At 35.3% G+C, this 24,416-nt stretch overlaps 2 protein-coding genes across 2 annotated transcripts in view; one reads left to right on the top strand and one right to left on the bottom strand.

Annotated features, from left to right (window-relative positions):
* The window catches only part of LOC141389530 (uncharacterized), a 1,388,168-nt gene that overhangs the window by 1,191,199 nt on the left and 172,553 nt on the right, over positions 1 to 24,416 (bottom strand). The window lies entirely within an intron of this gene.
* Osi14 (DUF1676 domain-containing protein Osi14) lies at positions 13,831 to 19,121 on the top strand. The gene is made up of 3 exons (XM_073964177.1): positions 13,831 to 14,124; positions 18,201 to 18,406; positions 18,475 to 19,121. The coding sequence occupies exons 1-3, from the start codon at positions 13,883 to 13,885 to the stop codon at positions 18,819 to 18,821; spliced, it is 795 nt and encodes a 264-aa protein (XP_073820278.1). The 5' UTR covers positions 13,831 to 13,882; the 3' UTR covers positions 18,822 to 19,121.

Genomic DNA, 24,416 nt, shown 5'->3' on the forward strand with positions numbered 1-24,416 from the left:
GTCACTCTCTCCCATACAAGCTAAACCACAGTGTATGGGACCTACTATTTATCGCCGAGTCCGAACGGCGTGTCTTAAAACGCCACTTATAAAGAAGTTTTACATGGCTGAAATACTCAGGAAATGTTGCCCCAAACATAAAAAAACAAACGCAACTTGCGAAATCCCGAAGTATTGTAAAAATCATTAACAATACCGATGGTAGGAACTATCATAATCTAGAATTTCTTAAAAAACTATTGTCAGCCCAGAAAACTTGCTATTGACATTTTTGATTTGATTGTATGTATTTCTCATATACACTTTCCACATAACTTTGGTATAAATGTCACGTGTAATATTACGAGTATTGATGAACACAATATATGACCAAGTTTTGCTGTTTTAACTGACAACAAAGACAAACAGAACAACTCCATTGCACACCACAACATAAGGAATAAAAAACCATAACAAATATGAAAAGAAAACTCAACCATCGAAACCTAAAGAAGAATGAGAAAAAGAAGAAACAAATAAAAACATGAATCTCATGGTGTACATAAGCAAAAAAAGCAAAAATAACATCATCCTATCATACAAACGAAACTCAAAAAAATTACGGTTTTAACACGATAGCTGAGAACAAGATTGTCGAAGAAAAGAGAATAAAATTGTCCAGTTGACAAAAACTATTGTAGGGTTTTAAAAAAACATTGTTGAAACTGACAAAAACTATTGTTAGTTTTGTATTGGGTTTCTTGAATTACTAAAGGTACTCGAGGGTAGTTGACAATTATTTCGGTAAAGCATGTGTATTTTTATACCCTCAGCATTTATGCTAACGAGGGTATATACACTTTCATACGGGCAAAATGTGCCTCATCGAAATAATGGTTTTAGACCCCAAGTATGTTTGGACGAAATGTGTTTCAGACAATTTAAAGTCGATTTAGCAATGTCCGTCCGTCTGTCTGGCTGGCTGGTTGGTGCGCACTATAACTCTCGAACGGATGAACCGATTTGGTCCAAAATTTGGCTTTCGCAATATTTTTCCAAACTTAGTTTAAGTTGGAAGATAGGTTATATCGGTCCCCTCCCTCCTGTACCCCCCCACAAAAGTTCGGAAATGTTCGGAAAATTTGTGCGCACGATAACTCTTGAAGGGAGGAACCGATTAGGTCCGTGCTTTGCACATCGTGAAATTTCTACCTGACTAAGATGAGGTTCTAGTATGGACTCCATCGGCCCACTCCTTCTAGTACCTCCCACACAAAATTTCGGAAAAGTTCAGTTTAGGGCTTGTTCGAGAATCTCTTTGATTTTTCTTGTCGCGGCTTGTATTCACTGCCCCGCTTACGACGGTACATGTCTCATTAGGGGCAAGTCCATACTTCCTGAAAAAATAGCCTGAAAGTTGCAAACAAACCCCTAAGACACCGTGTGTAGTGGTTGGAGCGCAAGACAACTCTCGAACGGATCAACCGATTTCGTCCAAATTAAGCCTTCGTAATATTTTTTTTTCCAAACATAGTTTAAGTTCGAACATAAGCCATATCGGTCCACTCCTTCAGGTACCTCACCCACAAAAGTTCAAAAATGTTCGAAAAAATTGTTCGCACGATAACTCTTGAAGGGAGTGACCGGTTCAGTCCATACTTTACACATCCTAATATATCTACCAGATATAGATCAGGTTCGAATATGGACTATGTTTGTCCACTCCTTCGGGTACCTTTCACACAAAATTACGGATAAGTTCACTTTAAGACCTGCTCTGGACTTGCATTCGCTGCCTCAATTACGACGGTAAAAGTTTTTCAGGGGCAAGTCCATACTTCATGAGAAAACCGCTCGAAAGTTGTAAAAAAAACCTCTATGGCGCCATATGTAGTGACTGGCCTTCCTGATATTTTGTCATATTTTCAGTTCGAAGATAGGCAATACCGGTCCACAACTTCCGGTAGTTCCCCCGGATATTTAAAAAAATGTCACTTAAATGGTATGCACGATATCTTTTGAACAAATTTGGTCCAAACTTTGGATCTCATAATATTTTGTCCAAATTTAGTTTAACTTCTAAAATGCAGGTACCTTAGAGTACCTCCTCCACAAAAGTTCAACATTTGTGTCTAAGTGAAGTTTACGGTAAGGAAATGTATGCGATGCTGTTCGTTTTTGTCCTGCTTACAACGGTATTATGTTTTCCTTGGACAAGTCCATGCTTCCTGACATACTGGTCCATAAGTTATACGATGACCCACTGAAATGACTAGTGGGCGCGATATCTATCGAAAAGATATGACTCCCAAAGTAAGAACCACTTCCATAATGGACTATGTCGGTCCATTCCTTTAAGCACATCCTCTGCAACACTTTTGAACTTTAATCCTAATCCATATTTTCGTCGGCAAGTTCAAATGTCCAAAAAAGGCCACAAAATAATGAAAATACCATAAATACATTTGATCTGACCGTAGATGAAAGTTTCAATGCACATAGGCTGAGGGTATACATTAGGCCGGAGCGATTTGAAAACCTTAATGGGCCCTTCGCGTTTCTGATTCCTGGGATCGAACTGAGCACAAAAGTCCACTGGACCATATGTCTACGATGAAAATCGAGCCTCCCGATTTTGAATTGAAGTTTTTTATTGACGATTTTTGGATATTTTAGCATATGACAGTCAAACCATTGAGATTTGCGATCCAACACACAGACCAAAATTGTAGCCAACGTTATTATGGAGAACTCTCTAGTACATCGCCAAAGTATTGGAATGCTCCTTCAGGTAGTTTTGGCCTTGAGAATGCGCAAACTTTTCGGAAAATGTCGATAAATGACATTGTGCTACAAAAGTTGACCAGAAAAATATTCAAGCGTTCTGATGCAAAATGTTATCGAATAATATATGTTAGAAATAATATATGTTAGAAATATTTTTGGATCCAAACAACTATATATATGGGATTGATTGCAAACAAATATATGTTTGCATCCAAACGTATTATGTTTGGTTAAAAACAAATATATGTTTGCAACATTTTGTAACATATCTTAATTTTACTTGTTAACGTTCCATATGAAATTTGCCGGCATAAGTCGACGCATTCATATAGCCACACAGAACGTACCTCCCGATTTTCGGTGTTTTGAAGGTTGTGGCCTCAATATTCCTCAGAAATCGCTAAAATTTCGTATTTTGTCTTCATTTGGGGTATTAAACGTTCTATATGAAATTTGTCGGTATAGGTACACGACTTAACATAGCCCCATAGAACGGTACCTACCTATTTCCAGTATTTTGAAGTTTGTGGCGGAAATGTGGTACTTAGTCTTCGTTGGTCGTACAAAACTTTCTCCCAGAAATTTGTCGGTATAGGTACACGCCTTCATATACCTCCCATAGAACGGTACTTCCCTATTTTCGGTATTTAGAAGGTTGTGGATACAGCAACCCACCGAAATGGCTGAAATTTGGTATTAAGTTTTTATTAGTGGTACACGCTTTTCTGACTGAAATTCGTCTGTATAGGTCCACGTTTCGATATAGCCCCCATTTTCGTAATTCTGAAGGTTGTAACGTCATTATCCCACCGAAAGACTGAAATTTGTTATTTAGTCTACCAAGGGGATATAAAATATTCCAGAAGAGAATTTCAGTATAGGTTCAGTGTTTGTAAAGTAACAGTCGTATAAGTGTATGTAAAATGTATGCACACGTTTATAACTTCCCCTTTACAAAATATGTAATCCATACGATACCTGACATAAAAAGAAAAAAGTTATTAGTTAAGAACTATTTTCATGCGAATTATTAATAAAACAAATATTCATCAATGTACTCCTCATACTCGTACAAGTGCAAATCAATGATTTCAATAAACATAACTTAGCATCTGCTTCTTCTTCTGCGCCCAATTTTTTATTGAGAAAAATATTTAGGTCATCAAACAATAGACCTCACACAATTTTCACAATTTCACACATTGAAATACAAATATTTAACGCCTCAAAGAAAAAGGGAACTTTAAGGTTGGGCAAGAAATTTCGAAATCGAAAATGGGCAAATAAAATTTTGTTTTCATTTTCGATCGCAACAAGTGTAGATGTAGATGAAGACAGTTAAGTCTCTGCTCAACGAGAAAAAAATGACATTGATGACGAGTTAACAACAGTCACTGCTATTTTGCTCGTGATGATGAAATGTGTGTGCATATTTGTATTTACTTGCCAAAGAAGATATTTACTTTCAAGAAAACAAATTTAGTTATGTTATCTTGTGATTTGGTGGAGACATGAGGTGCGCTAATGGCCATCCAACCACCATCACCGCAAGATGTTTAAATCTTTCGGGAAATTATGTGAGGAAGCTAGATTAGTTCGTTGTAGCACATGGACCACCTTTGGTAGAAAGTTTGAAACGATCCTCGAACAACCCTTAAACTACATATAACCGACAAATTTAATGCGACATAGACCTTTTTGGAAATTGATTTACTTTTGAAAACATTTTAAGATTTGAAAAGTTGCGGCCAAATCGGTTATTCTATTTGTAAATTATCGTGCTAATCGATTGATTTTATTTTAGTTGGTGCCAGCACTTATTTAAGTTCGTTTGGGATATTATCTCAGGAGGTATGAACGTGTCCACGAAAAAATATATATAATTGCAATCAGAACCCTATTAACGTGACAAATTCCAGGTCTTATCACTGGGAAACTATTTTTAACACCCCTTAAATCTAGAGAGCTAACATGTTCCGCAAAGAACTATTAAATCTTTGGTTGGACGTCGGGCTAATTTCACATCGTTATAAAAACATTCTCCATATAAAAACATCTGACAAAGAAAAAGAAAAGCAAAAAAAAAAAAAAAAAATAATCTGCTCTTGGAATGCTCGGTCTCTTTATGGAGAGGTGAAATATTTTTTCCACTGTATAAGGCTGGTATTATTGTCATACTGGAAATACTTTGGGTTGGGAAAGACGTTACAAAAAATACCTATAGCTGACGCTCTGCATAATATCTGCCCTAATGAAAAGCCTCAATAGGGCCTCCTAAACATATTTAAAGAATACACAGTTATTATCCTCAATAGGGGCGCCCAAAAAACTTTAGCAAATAGGGTCTCCCAAAAATCTTTACAATCGATGATCATCCTCAATAGGACCTCTTGAAAATCTTTAAAAAATCCCCGCTCATTATCCTTAAAAGGGCCTTCCAAAAACCTTTAACAATATCAACGTTTATTATGCTCAATAGGACCTCCCAAAAATCTTTAACAAAATCTACGTTTATTATTATTCTCGTTAGGACCTCCAAAAAATCTTAACCTAAAACCATGGTTTTTTATCCTCAATAGGACCTCCCAAAAATGTTTAGCAAAATCCACGTTTATTATCCTCAAAATCTCCCAGAAATCTTTAACAAAATCCATGTTTTTTATCCTCAATAGGACCTCCCAAAAATCTTTAAAAAATGCTTGTTTATTATCCTCAATAAGGCCTGCTAAAAATCTTTGAAAATCCACATTTATTATTCTCAATCGAACCTCCCAAAAATCTTTAAAAATCCTTGTTTATTATCCTCAATAGGGCCATATTATCCTCAATAGACCCCATAAAAATCTTTAAAAATCCAAGTTTTTTATCCTCAATAGGGCCTACTTTAAATAATTAAAAATCCAAGTTTATTATCCTCGGTTAATATGGGAAATAACCTCTCAGAACAGTTTAGTATCAAAAGAAGTTTCAGACAATGAGGCAGCATTTCGTGTGATATATTCAACATCCTGCTGCAAAATGTCACACGTAACTTGCTTAACCGATGTAACTGATACCTTAAGAAACTATACAGAGAATCAGCAGATTCTGGATCAGACTATAATCGGCGATACGACCATGTTGACGATATCAACGCGCAATGCGTACACAGAAACAAAAGGACCAATTGTGGATGTAATTCGTGTCAGAGGTACCCGTAGCAGTGAACCCATACCATCTATATTCAGACATGATCTATGTTCTTCGAGACACATTACCATGTGCAAGTATTGGACCGAATCATTTACTTTCTTCGAAATTTGTGTGAAAAGATACCCGAAGGAGTCCATCTTCGAAAAATCATTACTACGCCAACAAAAAATCATTACTAAATAATGGGTTCTATTTGTATTTTTGGTAGTAGTAACTACTTACAAAACCCCTAACAACACAATATTTTAACAAGGGCATATCGCACTGAGTTACTAGCTGTTCTATGAACACTAGAAAAAGTAGTTATTCTATGTTCAATAGAAGTTGAAAAATAATCAAAAGAATATATCGCTCATTTATTCAAAGAGTGGCATAACTCAAAAAGTGCCTTTTTTGAGTTAGCAATTTCTTTGGCATAAGTAAACAAACGTGTGTTTTGAGTTTATGAAGCACTAAAACACTTCAATCATGTTTGAACTTGCACAGAAATTCAGCCCTGATATCTGGCTGGCTGTTTGCAAATATGGTGCAAGTAGTTATTTTTATTTTATGTGTACTAATATTTTTAAATTGGGAAGTCAAATTTCAATCGCCAACTTAAAACACGTTTTTTTCGAAACTGGAATTTTTGAGATGTGTCACTCTTTGAGTAAATGAGCGATATGTTCTATTTCAGAAAAGTTGAGGTGGAATTTGTTTTCAATTGCAACACACTTGATATTTTTATTTTATTTCGCTCTCTGCAGGATTTAATCATGCTAACATCTCATTTGTAGCCGAACACACTACACACTATGCCACGCGTACGAACATTAAGGGTTGTTTACTGGGTTATATGTACACAATTAAATGTTTTTAATTTTGTTATTAATAAACTCGCGTTCCAACGTTGAGCGTTGAACACACAACCCTAGGAATTGTATTCGGATTTCGTCCAAACATAATTGGGGTCCAAACCCATTATTTGAATTAAGCACATTTTAATCGTAACATTAAGCCGATAGCCGTAGTTACTAGTGCTTTTAGCTATAAGTTTATTATAATTTTTAATTGTAATAAATATTTTAATAAATAACAAAAAAAAAAAATAAATAATCGTAACATATTGAATGTACCCTCGTTGTTGACTTAAAAACTGGTAGTAAAAAAGCATAAGGCTCAAATTATATCTTGGGCGTTATGAACACCCAGAACGCGGTTATAAGGGCTAATTTAGTTTTGGACGTTATGACCGTCACAATGCTATGGTCTAAAATATCATAACGCCCAAAACTATTGATGGGTTTTATATCCGTTGGGCGTTATGAGGTCGCCATAAAAATGGCATGACGCAATTCTCTGAATGGCTTTTTAGAGGCTAGCTGGTAGTACTTATACTTATAAACTCATCAAATAAAATTTAACACTTTCGGTGCTTCTTTTTTGTTTTTGATTTGAAAAATATATTGTTCCAATTTTATATATACTTAAGCCCACTATATGAATGGTTTTTCTACACTATGCCATATGTCATGGAATGTATTTAAAAAAAAAAAAAAAAAAAAAAAAGCAACAAAAATATAATATTTATGTTTTTAATTCAATTTCATCTTATAGAACACCAGGAGGCCTTATAGAAGAGGAAGATGAAAACAAACATTGTTCCACAACATCCCATACGGGACAAGGGAGACTTCTCTCATATCAATGAGTGCACCCCGATTCATATTTAGCTCAATGATATGGGACCTACTGTTTATCGCCGAGTCCGAACGGCGTGTCTTAAGACACCACTTATGGAGAAGTTTTTCAAGGCTGAAATACTCAGGAAATGTCGCCAACATTACTGAGGGGTATTTTGCCACCGTTGAAAAATGTTTGATGTTGCTTGGCCGGGGAATCGAACCCCCGACCTTCTGCGTGCAAGGCGGGCGTGCATACCATTGCACCACGGTGGCACCCAAGAGGAAGAGGAAGATGTATTCTCATAAAAGAGCAGGACGTTTGCGTATAGCATGGCAGGAGGTCTTCTTACAGAACAGCAGGAGATCTTCTAAGAGAAAAGCAGGACGCCTTCTTGTAGAAGGGCAGGATGTCTTCTCATAGAAGAGCAGAACGTCTTCTTATAGAAAATCCGGAGTTCTTTATATAGAAGAGCAGGAGGTCTGCTCATAGAAGGGCAGCATGTCTTCTCATTGAAGAGCAGAAAGTCTTCTCATAGAAGAGCAGGACGTCTTTTCATAGGAGGGCAGGAGGTTTTCTCATGGAAGAACAGAACGTCTTCTCATAGAAGAGAAGGGCAGGAGGTCTTCTTATAGAAAAGCAATAGAAGAGCATGAGGTCATCTAATTGAAGAGCTGAAGGTTCTCTCACAGAAGGGGAGGTGGCCTTCTCATAGAAGAGACCACAGGAGCCCTTCTCATAGAAAAGCATAAGGTCTTTTCATTGAAGACCAGGAGGTCTACTTATAGAAAACACGAAGGATTTTTATAGAAAATCTGGAGGTCTTCTTTTAGAAGACTTGGATGTATTCTCATAGAAGAGCCGGAGGTCTTCTATAAGAATATATGAAGGTCTTTTTTAGAAAATTGAAAGCTTTTTATAGAAGATCTGAGGCCATCTTATAGCAGATCTGAAGGACTTCCTTTAGGATACCTGAATGTCTTCCTATAGAAGGCCTGGAGGTCATCGCGTAGAAGACCTGGAGGCCTTCTAATAGAAGATCTGGAAGACTTATTTTAAAAAATATGCAGGAATTGTTATACAAGATCTGCGGGTCTTACTATAGAAGATTTTGGAGTCAAAAATAGTAAAAAATTTCCGTTGGGAAAATCTATGTCATATGACACAGTATGAAATATAAAAAATCTGGCAGCTCTATTTAACTATGTATTAAGGCAATGATTATATACTAAATTAATTACAAAAAGTTAACCAAAAAAAGTCTTGTTAATAAAATGTATAAAAGTATAAGATGGTATTTTCTAGCAACTTTTAAATCGCACGAAGAACGCTCGCTCTTTGAGACATAACAATGTATATTGCTGGACCTACTCAAAAATTTTTGTTAATTTATTTTTAGATAACACTTCAGGGAAAAATACAAAATTATTAAAAAAGTGTACCCATAAGTATTTTCCCTTAAAACGGACTTCAAAGAGTGACTATGTCATATGGCATAGAATCACCGAATGGATTAATATGATAAAACAAATAATATTAATTTTTTACATTAGATATTATAGAAAACGTTTTATTAATATACGAGTTTTTATAAGAGCTATAAGAGTTTTATGAAAACCCTAGGATTTTTACAGTATTTTGTTCAACTTGCTTTGATGTCCGTTTAGTTTAAATCTAGTAACTCATTTTTCACACAGTTGCAGTTGACCAATCGAACTAAAATTTGTATACTTTTCAGATTTGTATGGCAATACATGAATAGGAAATCAAAACCAATATTGGTCCATTTTTACACTGTTTTTACATTGTTTCATTTATCTTGCTTTTCAAATCTGGTAACTCATTTTAGACACAGTTGCAGTTGACCAATCGATGTAAAACTTTTGGATGACAATACATGAATATGAAACCAAAACCAATACGGGTCCATTTTTTTCTACCGCCCCATACGAGTATAACGGTACCGATTTCAGGTAATTTGAGAATTTTGTCTTCATTTTTAGCCCGAATTGGCTTTAACTTGGCATTTGGAGTTCCCAATGGTCAAGGAATTTCCCCACTAAAAATGTTTGACATAGGTCAAGGTTCAGTATTGTCCCCATATAGCGGTACAAACCGATTTAATTCAAATCTAGTAACTCATTTTTCACACAGTTGCAGTTGACCAACCGAACTAAAACTTTGCACACTTTTCAGATTTGGTTGTCAATACATGAATATGAAATCAAAACCAATATTGGAACATTTTTACACTGTTTTACAGTGTTTTATCTCATTTTCTTTTCAAATCTGGTAACTCATTTTTCACACAGTTGCAGTTGTCCAATCGAACTAAAACTTTGCACACTTTTCGGAGTTAAAAACTGATATGGGTCCATTTTTTCCTATATCCCGCATATAACAGTACCACCCGATTTCAAGTATTTTGAGGATTTTATCTTTATTTTTAGCTCTAATTTGGCATTTGAAGTTCCCAATGGTCCCCCCTAAAAATTGTGAACATAGGTCAAGTTTTGGTATAGCCTCCATATAACGCTCAAATAGACTGAAATTTGGCATTTGGTGTTCTCAGTAGTTAAAAAATCTATTTACTAAAAAGTTAAAAATAAAAACTAATTAAAAATATTAAGTTACAGTGTTTTATTTATAATTGCACTAAAATCTTAAAAATGATTATTCTTCATGATGGAATCTCTTAAATAAAACGCTTGCCGTTTTATATGGTCGCCATTTGTAATGTAAATGCAAGCGTTTTATTTGAGATATTCCATCATGAAGAAGAATTATGTTCTAGATTTTAGTGCAATTACAAATAAAACACTGTAACTTAATTATCAATTTATTTTTTATTTTAATTTTGGAAAAAATTAACCATTTTTAATTTTTTGTATTTTTATGGTTTGTTTATTGGTGTTTCACCTTTTTAAATAGTTAGAATATATGAAAAACTCAACAACGCACAGTGGATCCACCCATTGGCCAAAAATAAAAAAATAAAAGTCAAAATTTTGGTACAACATCTGGCAACTCTGACAGCTATGACATAGACCTTTTTAATAATATATTACTTTTTGTTTCATTCGAACACGATCTTCTTAAGAATAGCTTCAAAAGTCCAAACATTTGACTAATATTTTTGTTGTGAGTACAACCTATATTTTTTAAGTGCAAGTAAATATATTCAAAATATCGCGAAACTAATACGTATAGCAAAGTATTATAGTGGATTTTGAAAAAGAGGGTAATAGGTTAATTTTCATTAAAAATAGTTTTTTTTCGCGTGTTTTGGAATTCTAGTTAGCTGCATATTTTCTTAGTGTATTTTGTAATCATATACTTAAATTTGACCTAAGGTTTTAGTCATGATGCCCACCAGTGCCCACCTCGGGAACAATTTTCCAAAGTAGGTCATGGGTTTAAGATTATTCAGAATTAAAATTAGCTGCCATCTAGTGCCAGACTATAAATGGTGGGTCCCTGACTAAAGCTGCCCTAGAATAGGGTTTCTATGGATATATTAGCATATAACTGTGTTATCTGACCACGTACATTAACATAATTGGCATCAATGGCAAGATGAAGAAATATTTTTCCAAATTTGTAATACGTTGGCGGAAGGCACAGGAAGAATGCTATAAGATCTATATTAAAAATTGTACCAATTTTCAGACAAAAATGTTGATTTTTTTGGTTGGATTTTATGTTGTTTTGGAGATTGTTTTTGTTTCCCCAAGCCTATTTGCGCATCATAAGATAATCGAGACCTTTGTTTATGTCATTTTGTATTTACAGCATAAAACAATTCTTAGCGTATACCCCCTCCAGGGGGTAAAGGGGGGAGAACGTTACGCTCGTGGCAGCAGCACAAAGCTGTAACCGGCGCATTGGCTTGATTTTTGCACTCTAAATATTTTTGGCCACTTTCTCCATACAAGTGGATCCACTGTGCAACGCTCATATTTTGATAAAAAATATAAAAAAATCAATTTTTTACGGAAAGCTGATTATGTTATCTGTCGAACAAAAAAATTACGAAAATATCTCGATCAGTTCAAAAGTTACAGAGTTTTGACAAAGAAAAACGAATCTGAACACCTCTGCGGCGTTAAGTTATCCAATGGAAACTTCTGTACCAACTTATAAAGCTCTATCTTAAATATTGAGAGCTTGATATCAACAGATGACGTACATCTCTATATCGATATGAATATCGTCACCATAAATGGCCGAAGTCGCATCTCCAAAAATGTTAAATTTTTTTCTTTTGATTGAATCTAATACATGAGACAAAAATATATGCTCTTGCAAAATTTCAAGCTTCTACATTAAAAAATAACGATCCTATTCAAGAAAAGGTATTTCGGAAAATGGTATAACATTTCAGATTTTGTTGTAATGACGGATCCCAAAACCAAGCGTTTCTGCGGCTTTGGTTTCATTACTTACTCCCATTCGTATATGATTGATAATCCCATATACTCGCCTTCATAAGATTAATATTCCATAAAACAGTTTTTAATTTTATGACGTTTTTTACTTCACCTGAAAAATTATTATTTTGTTAGTTACGATTTTTGGCATTTATGGTGTATATCGTCACCATATAGGATCCCCGGAGAATATTTCGATGTGTTACAAACGGAATGATAAAATTAAATGTACCCTCCATCTTATGAACAACACAACATAATAGCTTCGTTCCCGTACTTTTTAATAGTAAAACTCGTAAAAGAGAGAAATAGAGAAAAATTGTTGTCACAAAAAAGTTTTTTCAAAAAGTTCGGGAACGGAAAAATGGAAAATACGTCAAAAAAACTGGAACAAATGTCAAAGTCGGCGTATCAGCCAATCAGACGCCGGCAACCATGTTACTATTTTTTTACTCGCCCAAATTTATCGTGTAAAAAGTTTTTAAAGAGAGCGGCATTCAGCGCCATTTTTGTTTAAAGAGAAGTGAACATTTTACAACTTTTTTGTGTACGGGAACGCTTTTTCGAGTAAAAAGTGTAAAAGTCGTAAAAATTGTAAAAACTTTTTAGTTCTGGAACACAGCTAATATTATTCACTGTTACAGCAACAACAAAAACCCTATATGATTTTCATAATTCCTTTAATATTTTCAACACGTTTGGGCCTATTTGTCATTTTGTCTATACCTATTACCATTTAGTTAAATGCACTTCAAATAATTTGTCGTCGATTTGTAAAACAAATCAAAAACCTTTTTTATCATAGTCAAGGCCAGCGGGTCGTATACGTTATTTTATTTAATCGATGCTGTTTATCAATGAATATTCGATGGGATGAATGAATGCATGCTTATGCATTGAAATTCGTCAGATATTCCGTCCGCATGAGAAGATATGCCTATACTATCTGCATGCTGCATCATATGAAGCTGCCAAATGAAACTGAAATTAAAAAAGCCGACTTTCTTATTATGCGCACGCATGCTTTGTAAACATTTTAGATTACCCGGCTAAACAGTCAGCCAGACAAACATTCAAGCCAGTCTTATGACCGTGCTATTTTTCGTTGACGATTGATATTTTTGTGAGCGTGTGTTTGTGTGTCGTTTGGGATGTAGTATATGAATGAGTAAGCATGAAAGTAAACGAGTACGTCTGTTTATTTTTTTTATGATCTTCAACAAAAATGTCGTGCTCTTAACGGCATCGTGTGTTGTTGTTGTTGTTATTGATTATTTACAACTTATGTTTGGATGTTGTGCGTTATTGTTGTGTGTTTAGTTTTTTTTTTCTGCAGAGAGTAAAAAAGTGTTATTTCCTCTGCTTGCTAAAGGTATAGTTTGTCTTTTTTCCCAGTGAGATTGAATCCCAATTTGGCAGCTTCGTTTTGACGGCTGCTGCTGCTGCGCATACTCAGTTTACACACTCTGTCTGCATTATTTACCCTCTCTGTTAACAATAAGTAATTTGCCATTGTTGCTGCTGCTGCTTATTCTGTTGCTTTTAAACAACAAAACAATGTTTGCTTTTGTGAATTATTTTGTAATGGTTTCAATTTTTGAAACTCCGAAAAAATGGTGTGTGCGTTTTTTGACTGATTGTCGGTTGGCTGCAAAAAAGAAAAACTTTTTTTGTAGGTATATAAAGCAGCTGCTCTCCAGAAGTTGACATCAAAAGCATCTTAACCATCATTAGTGTTGCACGCAACCTATAGACCAAATAAGATCAGCAGCAGCAGCCTTTAAAGGATTATATAATTCGTGTCGGTTATTACGAGTGAAAATAAAATAAAAATGAAAGTATTCGCCATTACCACCGTTTGCTTGGTCGTTGCCAGCTGTGCCTGGGCCGCTCCCAGTGTACAAGATAATAAAATCGAAACTGATTCGACCTTTAGTCGCGCTGCCCGTTATTTGGGCTCTTGTTTGGAAAGTGATGATATGACCACCTGTTTGGCTGTCAAGGGTATTACCGCACTTAATCGTGCCGCCCGCAGCAACAATATTGAATTGATCAATGGTGTTACATTCAAGAGGTGTGTGTGTGTGTCTAAAAAATATTCTGAATAACTATTTAGAAGAACAATTTTAAATTGAAAATTGAAAGTATTAAAGTGAAAAGAAAAGTTAGCAAAGACTTTAAGGAAAAATATCCAAAATGGAAAACAGCGGTGAATTAAAATAATTACAAAATGAACTGAGTGTTCTAATTATCTATTAAAAGAATTTAAAGCTTTTTGTGGAGTAGTATGAGAAGTTAAAAAAAAAGAAGAAAATAATTATCAATGCAAAAGAAATCGCTGAAGTCATAAGAAAATGTTAAAAATTAGTGATTAGTGTCCCCTTGTGCCTGATTGTTCCCTACATTATCCTTATAGTCATATTTAGTCCAATCTCCAAGGACATGGCTGGTATTTTATTTGCAAAGCCCGAATCAGCATGACAGGTGTTACATAATGTTATGCATTGATAGGCAACGTTGAGCATTGATTTGTGTCGCAATACCCAGTTAAACTTTATATAATATTTTGCGCATCTGCGATCCATAAATATCCTCAATTCGCAAATTTATTGCGTTCAAATATTTGTTCTTTCCAAATGTCCTGTTAGTCCAGGTGTGTTACATTTTTCTCAAGGGCGTGACATAAAAAATCACAGAGCTTAAAAATACAGATAGGAGACCAACAACACAAAAATCGTCAGCACTTTAAGGTCTAATAGAAAACCCTTCAAACAAATATACTTTTCCCAGCTAGGGGACATATTCGAAAACAAAACTCTACTTTTTTATTTTTACTTTTTCCAAAAACCGCTTTTTGGGTTCTTCGACTTTGTCATATATTTTAAACATCGATTTATTTCCTATAAACTCAAGTCAGCACCAATCATCTTTATAATCCTTTTTATAGCTTAACGAAATATATGGTTGGCGATAAAGGATGTCAGCCGAAAAGATTTCGATATTATCTACCAAATCGTCTTCTTTATGACTCTTATGAATTTCTTTTTAGCAAGAGAGGATGTTATTGAAAAACGTCGAAGCTGAGTGTAAAAATTCGATTACACAATTCGACCTTTGGATTGTTAGCATCCGCTAATAAGTCGAAGTTTTGGTCTTAAATTTTTAAAATCGCGTGACTTTTTCCTGCCAAATCGTAAAATCGGATAGAGGTGCAGATTCACAAATAAATCGAATATTTTATATTAACTTTCCCCAATAAGTCGACGTTTTCCTTTCACATTATAGTCGAATATCGTCTTTTATATGTGTTTAATTGAGAAATTTTCGTTTTTTTCCTGAAAATTTCCAAACGAATAGAATCAGAGATGGCGCAGATTACATAAAACAATCATTTTTTTTTTGTATAAAATTTCCCCAACAAGTCGGCTTTTGTGCCTTTAGTTTTATAAAATCGGTTATATATCGATTTTCGACTTTAACTAATAATTCAAAGTCGACTGTTATCGACTTTTGCATTGAGTAGAGAAATCTATTTTCCACTTTTTCCTTCCAATTCGAAGATGACTAAAATCGTATTGGGACAGATTCAAAAACAACTCGACTTTTCGATTTAAACTTCCACAAAAGAGAGTTTATTTTTTTAAATTGTTTAGAAATCAAAGTCGGTTTATATCAGCTTTTATATTGAGATAAGGAACCAATTTTCGATTTTTCCTACCAATTCGAAGATGACTAAAACAAACATTTATATTGAGTTGAGGAACCAATTTTCGACTTTTTCCTGCAAATTCGAAAATGACTAAAACTAGATTGAGATGCAGGTCAAAGACAAGTGGCTTTTCGATTTTAATTTTATACCAAACAAATCTGTTAAAAATTGATTTTCGAATTTTCGATCTTCGACATTTTCGTGCGAATTCGAAATCGATAAAAATTGTACGGGGTGTAGATTAAAAGAATCGATTTTTCGATTTTAACTTTATACCCAACAAATCTGTTTAAAATATATTTTCGTTTTCGAAATTTTCGTGCGAATTCGAAATCTATAAAAATCGTATGGGGTGTTGATTAAAAAGTTGATTTTTCGATTTCAACTTTATACCAAACCAATCTGTTAAAAATTGATTTTCAAATTTTCGATCTTCGTTATTTTCGTGCGAATTCGAAATCGATTAAAATCGTATGACGTGTATAGTTCGACTTTTTGATTTTGTTGACATGTTAACTTTTCGGCCTTTACTTTTTACATCGACTCAAAATTGAGTTTCGCCTGTTTCCTGACAATTCTAAGTTTTTTTAAAATTAGTTTAGAACTCCTGTGTACTTATTGTTGTCTAGAGATCATACCATTCGAAACTATTTTCGATTTTTTTCGTAAGAACTTTCTAATTTACCCAGTGTAGGATACAGATTCGAAAGCAAAAGTCGACTATTCAATTCTCATCTTCTGCAAACAAGTCGATTTTTCGATATTTAATTTTATAAATGGTTTAGAATTTTTTCCTAAGAATTCAAAGACGTATTAAATTAATTTCAATATTGATTTTACAGCTTAATTATTCAAGTTTCTGTCATTCGAAACTATTTTCGATAATTTTCTAGCTAATCGGCTTGATAGTCGGTTTTAGAAATTTTCAAAAGGTCTATCTCTCATAGGCAGATTCGAAGGAATTTCAATCTAAAATCGACAAAAATATTGAATTTTCGGAATTTAATTGACTTAAATAGGGATCTATAACGACTTATGATTTTTTTACAAAGTCGACTATTCAATTCTCATCTTCTGCAAACAAGTCGATTTTTCGATATTTCATTTCATTAATCGCTTAGAAATGGATTTTCGATTTTTCCGTATTAAATTAATTTCAATATTGATTTTACAGCTTAATTATTCAAGTTTCTGTCATTCGAAACTATTTTCGATATTTTTGTAGCAAATCAGCTTCATTGTTGGTTTTAGGAATTTTCAAAGGTTAACTCACATAGCCTTCAGATTCCAAGGAAAATGTCGAATTTTAATTTTTTACCTGCCCACAATATTGCATTTTCAGAAATTCAATCTAAAGCCGACAAAAATTGGACCTTTGATTTTGGCTGCCCCCAATATTGAATTTCCGGAATTTAATTGACTTAAATAGGAATCTATAACGACTTATGATTTGTTTACAAAGCCGACTATTCAATTCTCATCTTCTATAAACAAGTCGATTTTTCGATACTTCTTTTCATAAATCGCTTAGAAATGGATTTTCGATTTTTCCTAAGAATTTAAAGCCGTATTAAATTAATTTCAATTTTGATTTTACAGCTTACTCGTAATTATTCATGTTTCTGCCATTCGTCTTCATAACTATTTACAATATTTTCCAGCAAATCGGCTTCATTGTCGGTTTTAGGACTTTCCAAAAGGTCTAACTTAGGCTTCAGATTCGAAGAAAAAAGTCGAATTTTAATTTGTTACCTGCCCCACAATATTGAATTTTTAGTATTGCAATCTAAAATCGACTAAAAGTGGCACTTATATCGACTTATGATTTTGCCTGCTTCCCAATATTGATTTTTGGAATTTCAATCTATAATCGACTAAAATCGGCATCTATAACGACTTATGTTATTTTTATATTTGCTAAATGCAAGTGGCAACTCAAATCGCCACAAACAGGTCTCGTTATCGACGTAAGCGTTCTTTTACACATATTTTTTGTCAACAGAGGAGTGTTGAGTGTTAAATTGACACAATCTTTGGATATCCTTCTATGCAAATTTTGGGTCTGTTCAAAAAACGCTAGAACTTGCACGACATTGGCATGGCAAGCTGCAGAAAAAATCTATCCACAATGGTCAAAGATTTGAAGTTTTTGGATATATTTTGAAGTTTAAAACTCGAATTTAAAGTAACTTTCCATTTCAAAAATTCCATAACCAGAGTGGAAAAAATTATCTCCAACGAAAAAGAGCAAACATTGTTTCTACCATTCACTATTGCCTCATAGACTTTAAACCCTCTTAGGATTTTTAAAGCTGTTAATAGAACCCCTCAAGTCTCCTTTAAATCTAAAAATTATTCGTAAATGTCTCAAGCCTTTATATTTTATTTTCAACTGCAATTTAAACCACAATTAACCCCTTTTATTAATTCCTCCTTAACAGAGATCCTTCCACTCCCGTTCAACGTGCCGGACGTGCCATGAGTGAAAATGATGTCTTGTCCCAATTGCCTGAAGATTCCGATGAACGTACTGGTCGCTTGGTTGATATGGCTGTTGAAAGTGCCACTGAATTCTTGGGTTCTCATAATTTGGAAGTTAAGGTACCAGCTGAAGCCACACAAGAAATTGCCCGTGCTTTGGATGAAGGTAAGAAAAAGAAAACTTAAAATTCTTAGCATTCGCTAAATAATTAAATCTTCCCCTCTCCTTTCTAGGCCGTGGTAAATTGAAGAAAATGATTGGCCCCATTGCCTTGGCCATTGGTGCTAAAGTATTCGCCATTGTACCCCTCTTGTTGGGCGGTTTGGCTTTGTTGACCACCAAGGCTATCATCGTTGCCAAGATTGCCTTGTTCTTGGCTCTCTTGTTGGGTGGCTCCAAATTGTTCGGTGGTAAATTGGGCGGCAGTTCTTTGGGTAATGCCTACAGTTCCACTGCTGGTTGGTCTGGTGCCTCTACTGGTGGCTGGTCATCGGGTGCTTCATCTTCCTATCCTTATGCCCGCAGCATGAACGGTGATGCCCAAGAATTGGCCTATGCTGGTCAAGTAAATGCCCAATAAATCGTGATTTTGCAACGATTGTGCATTTAGAGCGAAGCATTTACCTGCCAAAAATGTGCCTTTTTTCGATTTTATTTTGGGAAAATCGAAAAGAACCATTATGGTCTTAGTTTGTAGTAATTTATTAAACAAAAGAAAATAATTTATTTATTTTAATTTATTGAAAACGAATACGCTGAATAAATAATAATGAAACAAAACAAAAGAAATACACATGTATCATTTTTCCCCAACACTCACACAACTCCCTCCCACCAATCATTCAGTCAATAACCAAAAAATGTGTGACATTCTAGTTCATATCTCACAACTTAATTATCCATATCTGTTAATTACGATCTAATTAAACAGTATTTATAATATATTTAACATTATTTGTACAAATCATTGACGAGCCAATAAATACGAATGAATTTTAAACATATGAAAAGTGAGTTTTGAATTTTGGTGTAAATCTCTAAAGCCAGCTTACCTAAAAACACACTACTAGGAAACAAAGGGAAAAATTTACATCACCAGCAAACGTTTTAAGAACCATTACCATCGAATCTGAAACTGACATGTATGAACACTAGACTGATTTTATCTCAAAGGGGAAAAATCAGTGTCGGATTTTTTTATGCTGCACTCCCTAAACAGTTTAGTTTTGTTAGATTTTAGGATTACCAAAGATTGAACACAAACGGAATATGTTAACACGTACCACTGGGGCCTGGAAGTTTCCACAGTAATTTGTATGGGCCAAAGTTGAATTTTCACGAAATTGATCTGAAGGCCACATTTATTGTCCAATCGAAAAAAAATGTTACCTGTTTATTTCTCTGGCTAAACAATCAGAGAAGGTACTAGTAGTGAGCCATCATGTGCCGCGCGTTGAGCCATAATAAGTGTTCCACAAACATACCGGAAGGGACAAGGGAGTCTTCCAATAAGAACGTTAAAAACATGGGTTAGGGCGTCGGGGGGAAAAAGAAACCTACTATGAAAAAATTAAAGAGAAGAAGAGCAAACCCCTCCAAAGTTGACGACCGCCCCGCAAACGTTTTAAGGACCATGACCTGCGAATCTGCACCTGGAATTTTCGCACTCTGTATAAAGAAGTTGTAGTTTACACATTGGCAGATGTACTTGAAAAGTACAAGGCTGACACGTGCCATACAGGAAATACGATGGATTGTGAAAGGCGTCACAACAACGCCCAAAGGTGACGAACTGTATTATAGCTGTCATGACACAAAGCATGAGTTTGGTTGCAGATTTGTAGTTGGTCGGAGGTTAAAACATCTGGTCTCCAGCTACACCGCAGTGTACCGACGTAGCCAGGGAGGAGGCCCGGGCCCGCCGACGTGGCAATTTTTTAGGCATTTTTTGTATATTTCACTTGCAAACGTACAAATTTTGTCCATTGCGCCCACCACCGAAATGATCTCGAGATGCATTTCAGACTACGTCCCTGCCACAGTGAATGAAAGGCTTGCTACAATACGGAGAAAAGCGAAATTCTTCAACTTTAACTTTATTTGGGCTCATGCTCCAACCGAAGACAAGGACGAACAGACCAAATATATGTATATTCTACGAGTGCTTAGAAGAAACATACGACCGCTGTCCTGCCCATCACATTAAAATTATTCTAGGCGACTTTAATGCCAAAATTTAAAGGAGAATATCTTTGGCCCAACAGTCGGGAAATTTAGTCTCCACAGTGAAACATCTGACAATGGTATGAGGCTGATAGACTTTGCAGCTGCAAGAAACATGGTAGTTAGCAGTACCCGATTTAAGCATCTCGATATTCATAAGGGCACTTGGCTGTCTCCAGACCAAAGAACAATAAATCTAATTGATCACGTTGTGATAGATGGAAGACATTCATCAAGCGTGTTGGTGTACGATCGTTCCGAGGTGCAAACATAGATTCGAACCTTGTTGCAGCAAAGGTACATATCCCTCTAAACGTAACAAATAATGCACGAACAGATACAACGCGGAAGTTTGACATCGGTAGACTGCAAACACAACAGATAGCCACAGGATATTCCACTCAACTAGCCCAATTGCTTAATGAAAGCACTACTCGTCCCGATAACATATCAGCACAATGACAATATATTGTCCACTCCATGCAACCAGCCGCAAAATCCATACTTGGATACCAGAGACCTCCACCAAGGAATCCATGGTATGGCAAGGAGCGCAGTGTTGCTACCGAAGTCAAAAATGCGGCATATTAAGTATCTGAGATACTGTGTTAACGACTAAACCAATGGACAATGAAATAGTTGCGTTTAGACCGGCAAATCCATCATTGACCAAATACATATTTACCTTGAGACAAATCTTGGAAAAGACCCAAGAAATGCAGATCGACACTTTCCATCTTTTTGTCGATTGCAAAGCAGCCTTCGACAGCCCTACATGTTCAAAGGCATTCCAAGCCATGTCTGAGTTTGGTATCCCCGCAAAACTCATTCGGCTTTGTAAGAAGACATTAACTGATATTGTGTCCTCAGTTAGAATGGGAAAAAACCTCTCTGTAAAGTTTATTACCAAAAGAGGTTTCAGACAGCCTGTCGTGCTATCTCTTCAATATCCTGTTGAAAAAGGTTATACGAGATGCGAAGGTCAAAAGACGTGTAACAATATATCGTCAAGATAAATGTCCTAATTAGCTTTTTGATTGAATCTAATACATAAGACTAAAATACATGCTCTTACATGTATTCAAGAAAAGGCATTTCGGAAAATGTCATAACATTGCAGATTTTTTTGTAATGACGAATCCCAAAACCTAGCATGTCCGCGGTTTTGGTTTCATTACTTACTCCCATTCCCTTTATAAGATTAATATTCCATAAAAAAGTTTTTCATATTATAACGTTTTTATACCCTCCACCATAGGATGGGGGTATATTAAGTTTGTCACTACGTTTGTAACTACTCGAAATAATCATTGTAGACCCCACAAACTATATATATTCTTGATCAGCGTGCAATTCTACATCAATATAGCCATGTCCGTCCGTCTGTCCGTCTGTCCGTCTGTGGAAATCACTCTAGCGTCCGAACGGATTGACGTAGTTGGATGAAATTTTGGGAAAATCTATTATTTGTATGTAGGACTTTTGGTATTGAAAGCGGGCAATGTAGGTCCACGCTTTCGTATAGCCCCCATACAAAATGACGCGTCGTGTTTTAAGGAATTTTTAAGATATTTGCCCCATTTTACCACAGAATTGGTTGTAATTTGGTGTTTTGTGTCTCCAGAGGCCAAAAAACATTCCTACCAAAGTTGGTTTATATAGGTCCATGTTTTGGTATAGCCCCCATACAACGCCCCATATAAAGTACGCGTCATTTTAAAATACATATTTTGAATGTATTAGTCCCATTTGACAACAGAATCGGTTGCAACTTTGTATTTTGTGTTTCCAGAGGCGTAGAAACATTTCTACCATAAAATGTTTATATAGGTCCACGTTTTGATATAGCCCCCATAGGAAGGTATCTCCCGATTTTCGGTATTTTGAAGGTTTTGGCCTCATTATATACCATAAATTGTTTATATAGGTCCACGTTTTGATGAAATTTGCTATTTAGTCTTCGTGGGAGTATAAAACTTGTGGTTTACGACTTTTGGCATTTATGGTGACGATATACAAACAGGCACATGTTACTTGCTTATATCGACGAAATTGACATCGATCGGTAAAGGAAGTAACTGATACTTTTGAAAAAGTCGAAAGGGAATCTGTTAAAGTCGATCTGGCATTAAACGGCGATAAATGGTCTGTTCGATAACCCAAAAATGTGTACAAATTTGTACAAACTTTTACAAAATGCTGTTCGGTAACAAACTTGTTTAGTAAAAGAGAAATGGGATGTACTTGCAAGTAGTTGCAAGAACTTACAAGTACTAGCAGAGTTATCGAACAGGCCTAAAACTAGAGCGCAGTACACATTGTCAGTTTTGAATGACGATTATTCGCAATTATCGATAACTGTTCAACTGTTCAACTGTCCAACAACCACAAAATATTTTGTGGTTGTATGATGAATGACAAGTATGAACGGCCACACTAGCAAGCAACCGATTATTTTAGCAAAGCTGTCATGTTGGTACCTACCATTTCGAAGTAGTAAAATACTTCGTCTATCTCGTCACCACCATAAGCACAACAAACAACATCAGTTTTGAAATACGAAGACGAATGGTATTGGCCAACAGATGCTACTTTGTAAGCAGATTAAGAATAAAGATGGGCTATATCGGAACACTTTTTGGTACAGCCCCCATATAACAGTACCTCCCGATTTTCGGGATTTTGTGGATTTTAACTACATTTTTTCCCAGTAGTCACAAAATATCTCCACCAAAAACCGTCAACATAGGTCTATGTTTAGGTATATATAACTATAACTATATAACTGCACCTCCCGATTTTCACTTTGACATAGCCCCATATAAGGTTCCCTACCGATTAAATACTTTTTTTATTCTTTTTTTACCTTATTTAAGTATCAGTGGTCACAAGATATCTCCGCCTAAAATTGTGGACAGGAGAGAATATAATTATTCCGTTTTAGTTCAGAATATTTATGGTGAAGGGTTATAAAAAGTTCGGCCCGGGCGAACTTAACGCTTTTTTACTTGTTTAAATTAATTTCATATTAGTGGCTTTACAACACAATGTCGAACTTAATGCTCAAAAAAGGAGTTAAATTATACACTTCAGAGATGAGGTTCCTAATGTATATTTTTTATATATCCACTGCACATACCTCAAATGGATGCAGACATTTTGAAGACTGAAAATGGGGTTTTTTTGAAATTTTGCATTTATCTAAAAGCTTATTATATACTCGAAATTTCGCATTTATACATGGCCGTGTAACCTTCAAAGGATCACGGCAATCTGCGCTCTAATTCGAAATTTGTGTGCGTAAATTTTTCCAAAAACCTGTTTTTATACCCTCACCCTTAATGCTAGAAAGAGTATATACACTTTGATACGACCAAAAATGTGCGTCATCGAAATAACGGTTTTAGACCCCAAGTATGTTTGGACGAAATCCGTTTCAGACAATTTGGAGTCGATTTAGCCATGTCCATCCGTCTGTTTGTCTGTCTGTCTGTCGAACCAAATTTTGGTTATCGTAATATTTTGTCCAAACTTAGGTTAGGTTCGAAGATGGGCCATATCGGTCCACTCCTTCGGGTACCTTCCCCACAATAGTTCAAAATTTGTCTGTAAAATGGTGTGAACGATAACTTTCGAAGGGAGCATCGATGTGGTCCAAACTTTGCACATCGTATTATTCCTTCTAGATATAGATCGGGTTCGAATATGGGGTACATTGGTCCACTCCTTTGGGTACCTCCCACATAAAATTCGAATAAAGTGAAGTTTAAGAGCTCCTCTTGAATCGTCTTGAATTTTTTTTAGCAGGTTGTCCTTGCGACTCCCTTTATGACGGCGCAAGTCCATACTTCCTGAGATATTGGCATTAATGTTCCAAGGAACCTTGACGGCACCAACCAAAATGGCAGACTTTGCACGTCATACCATTTCATCCAGTCATGTATCAGGTTGG

Source organism: Musca autumnalis, unplaced genomic scaffold, assembly GCF_047663935.1.
Source record: "Musca autumnalis isolate F117 unplaced genomic scaffold, ASM4766393v1 scaffold_1, whole genome shotgun sequence".
Taxonomy (NCBI): Eukaryota; Metazoa; Arthropoda; class Insecta; order Diptera; family Muscidae; genus Musca; species Musca autumnalis.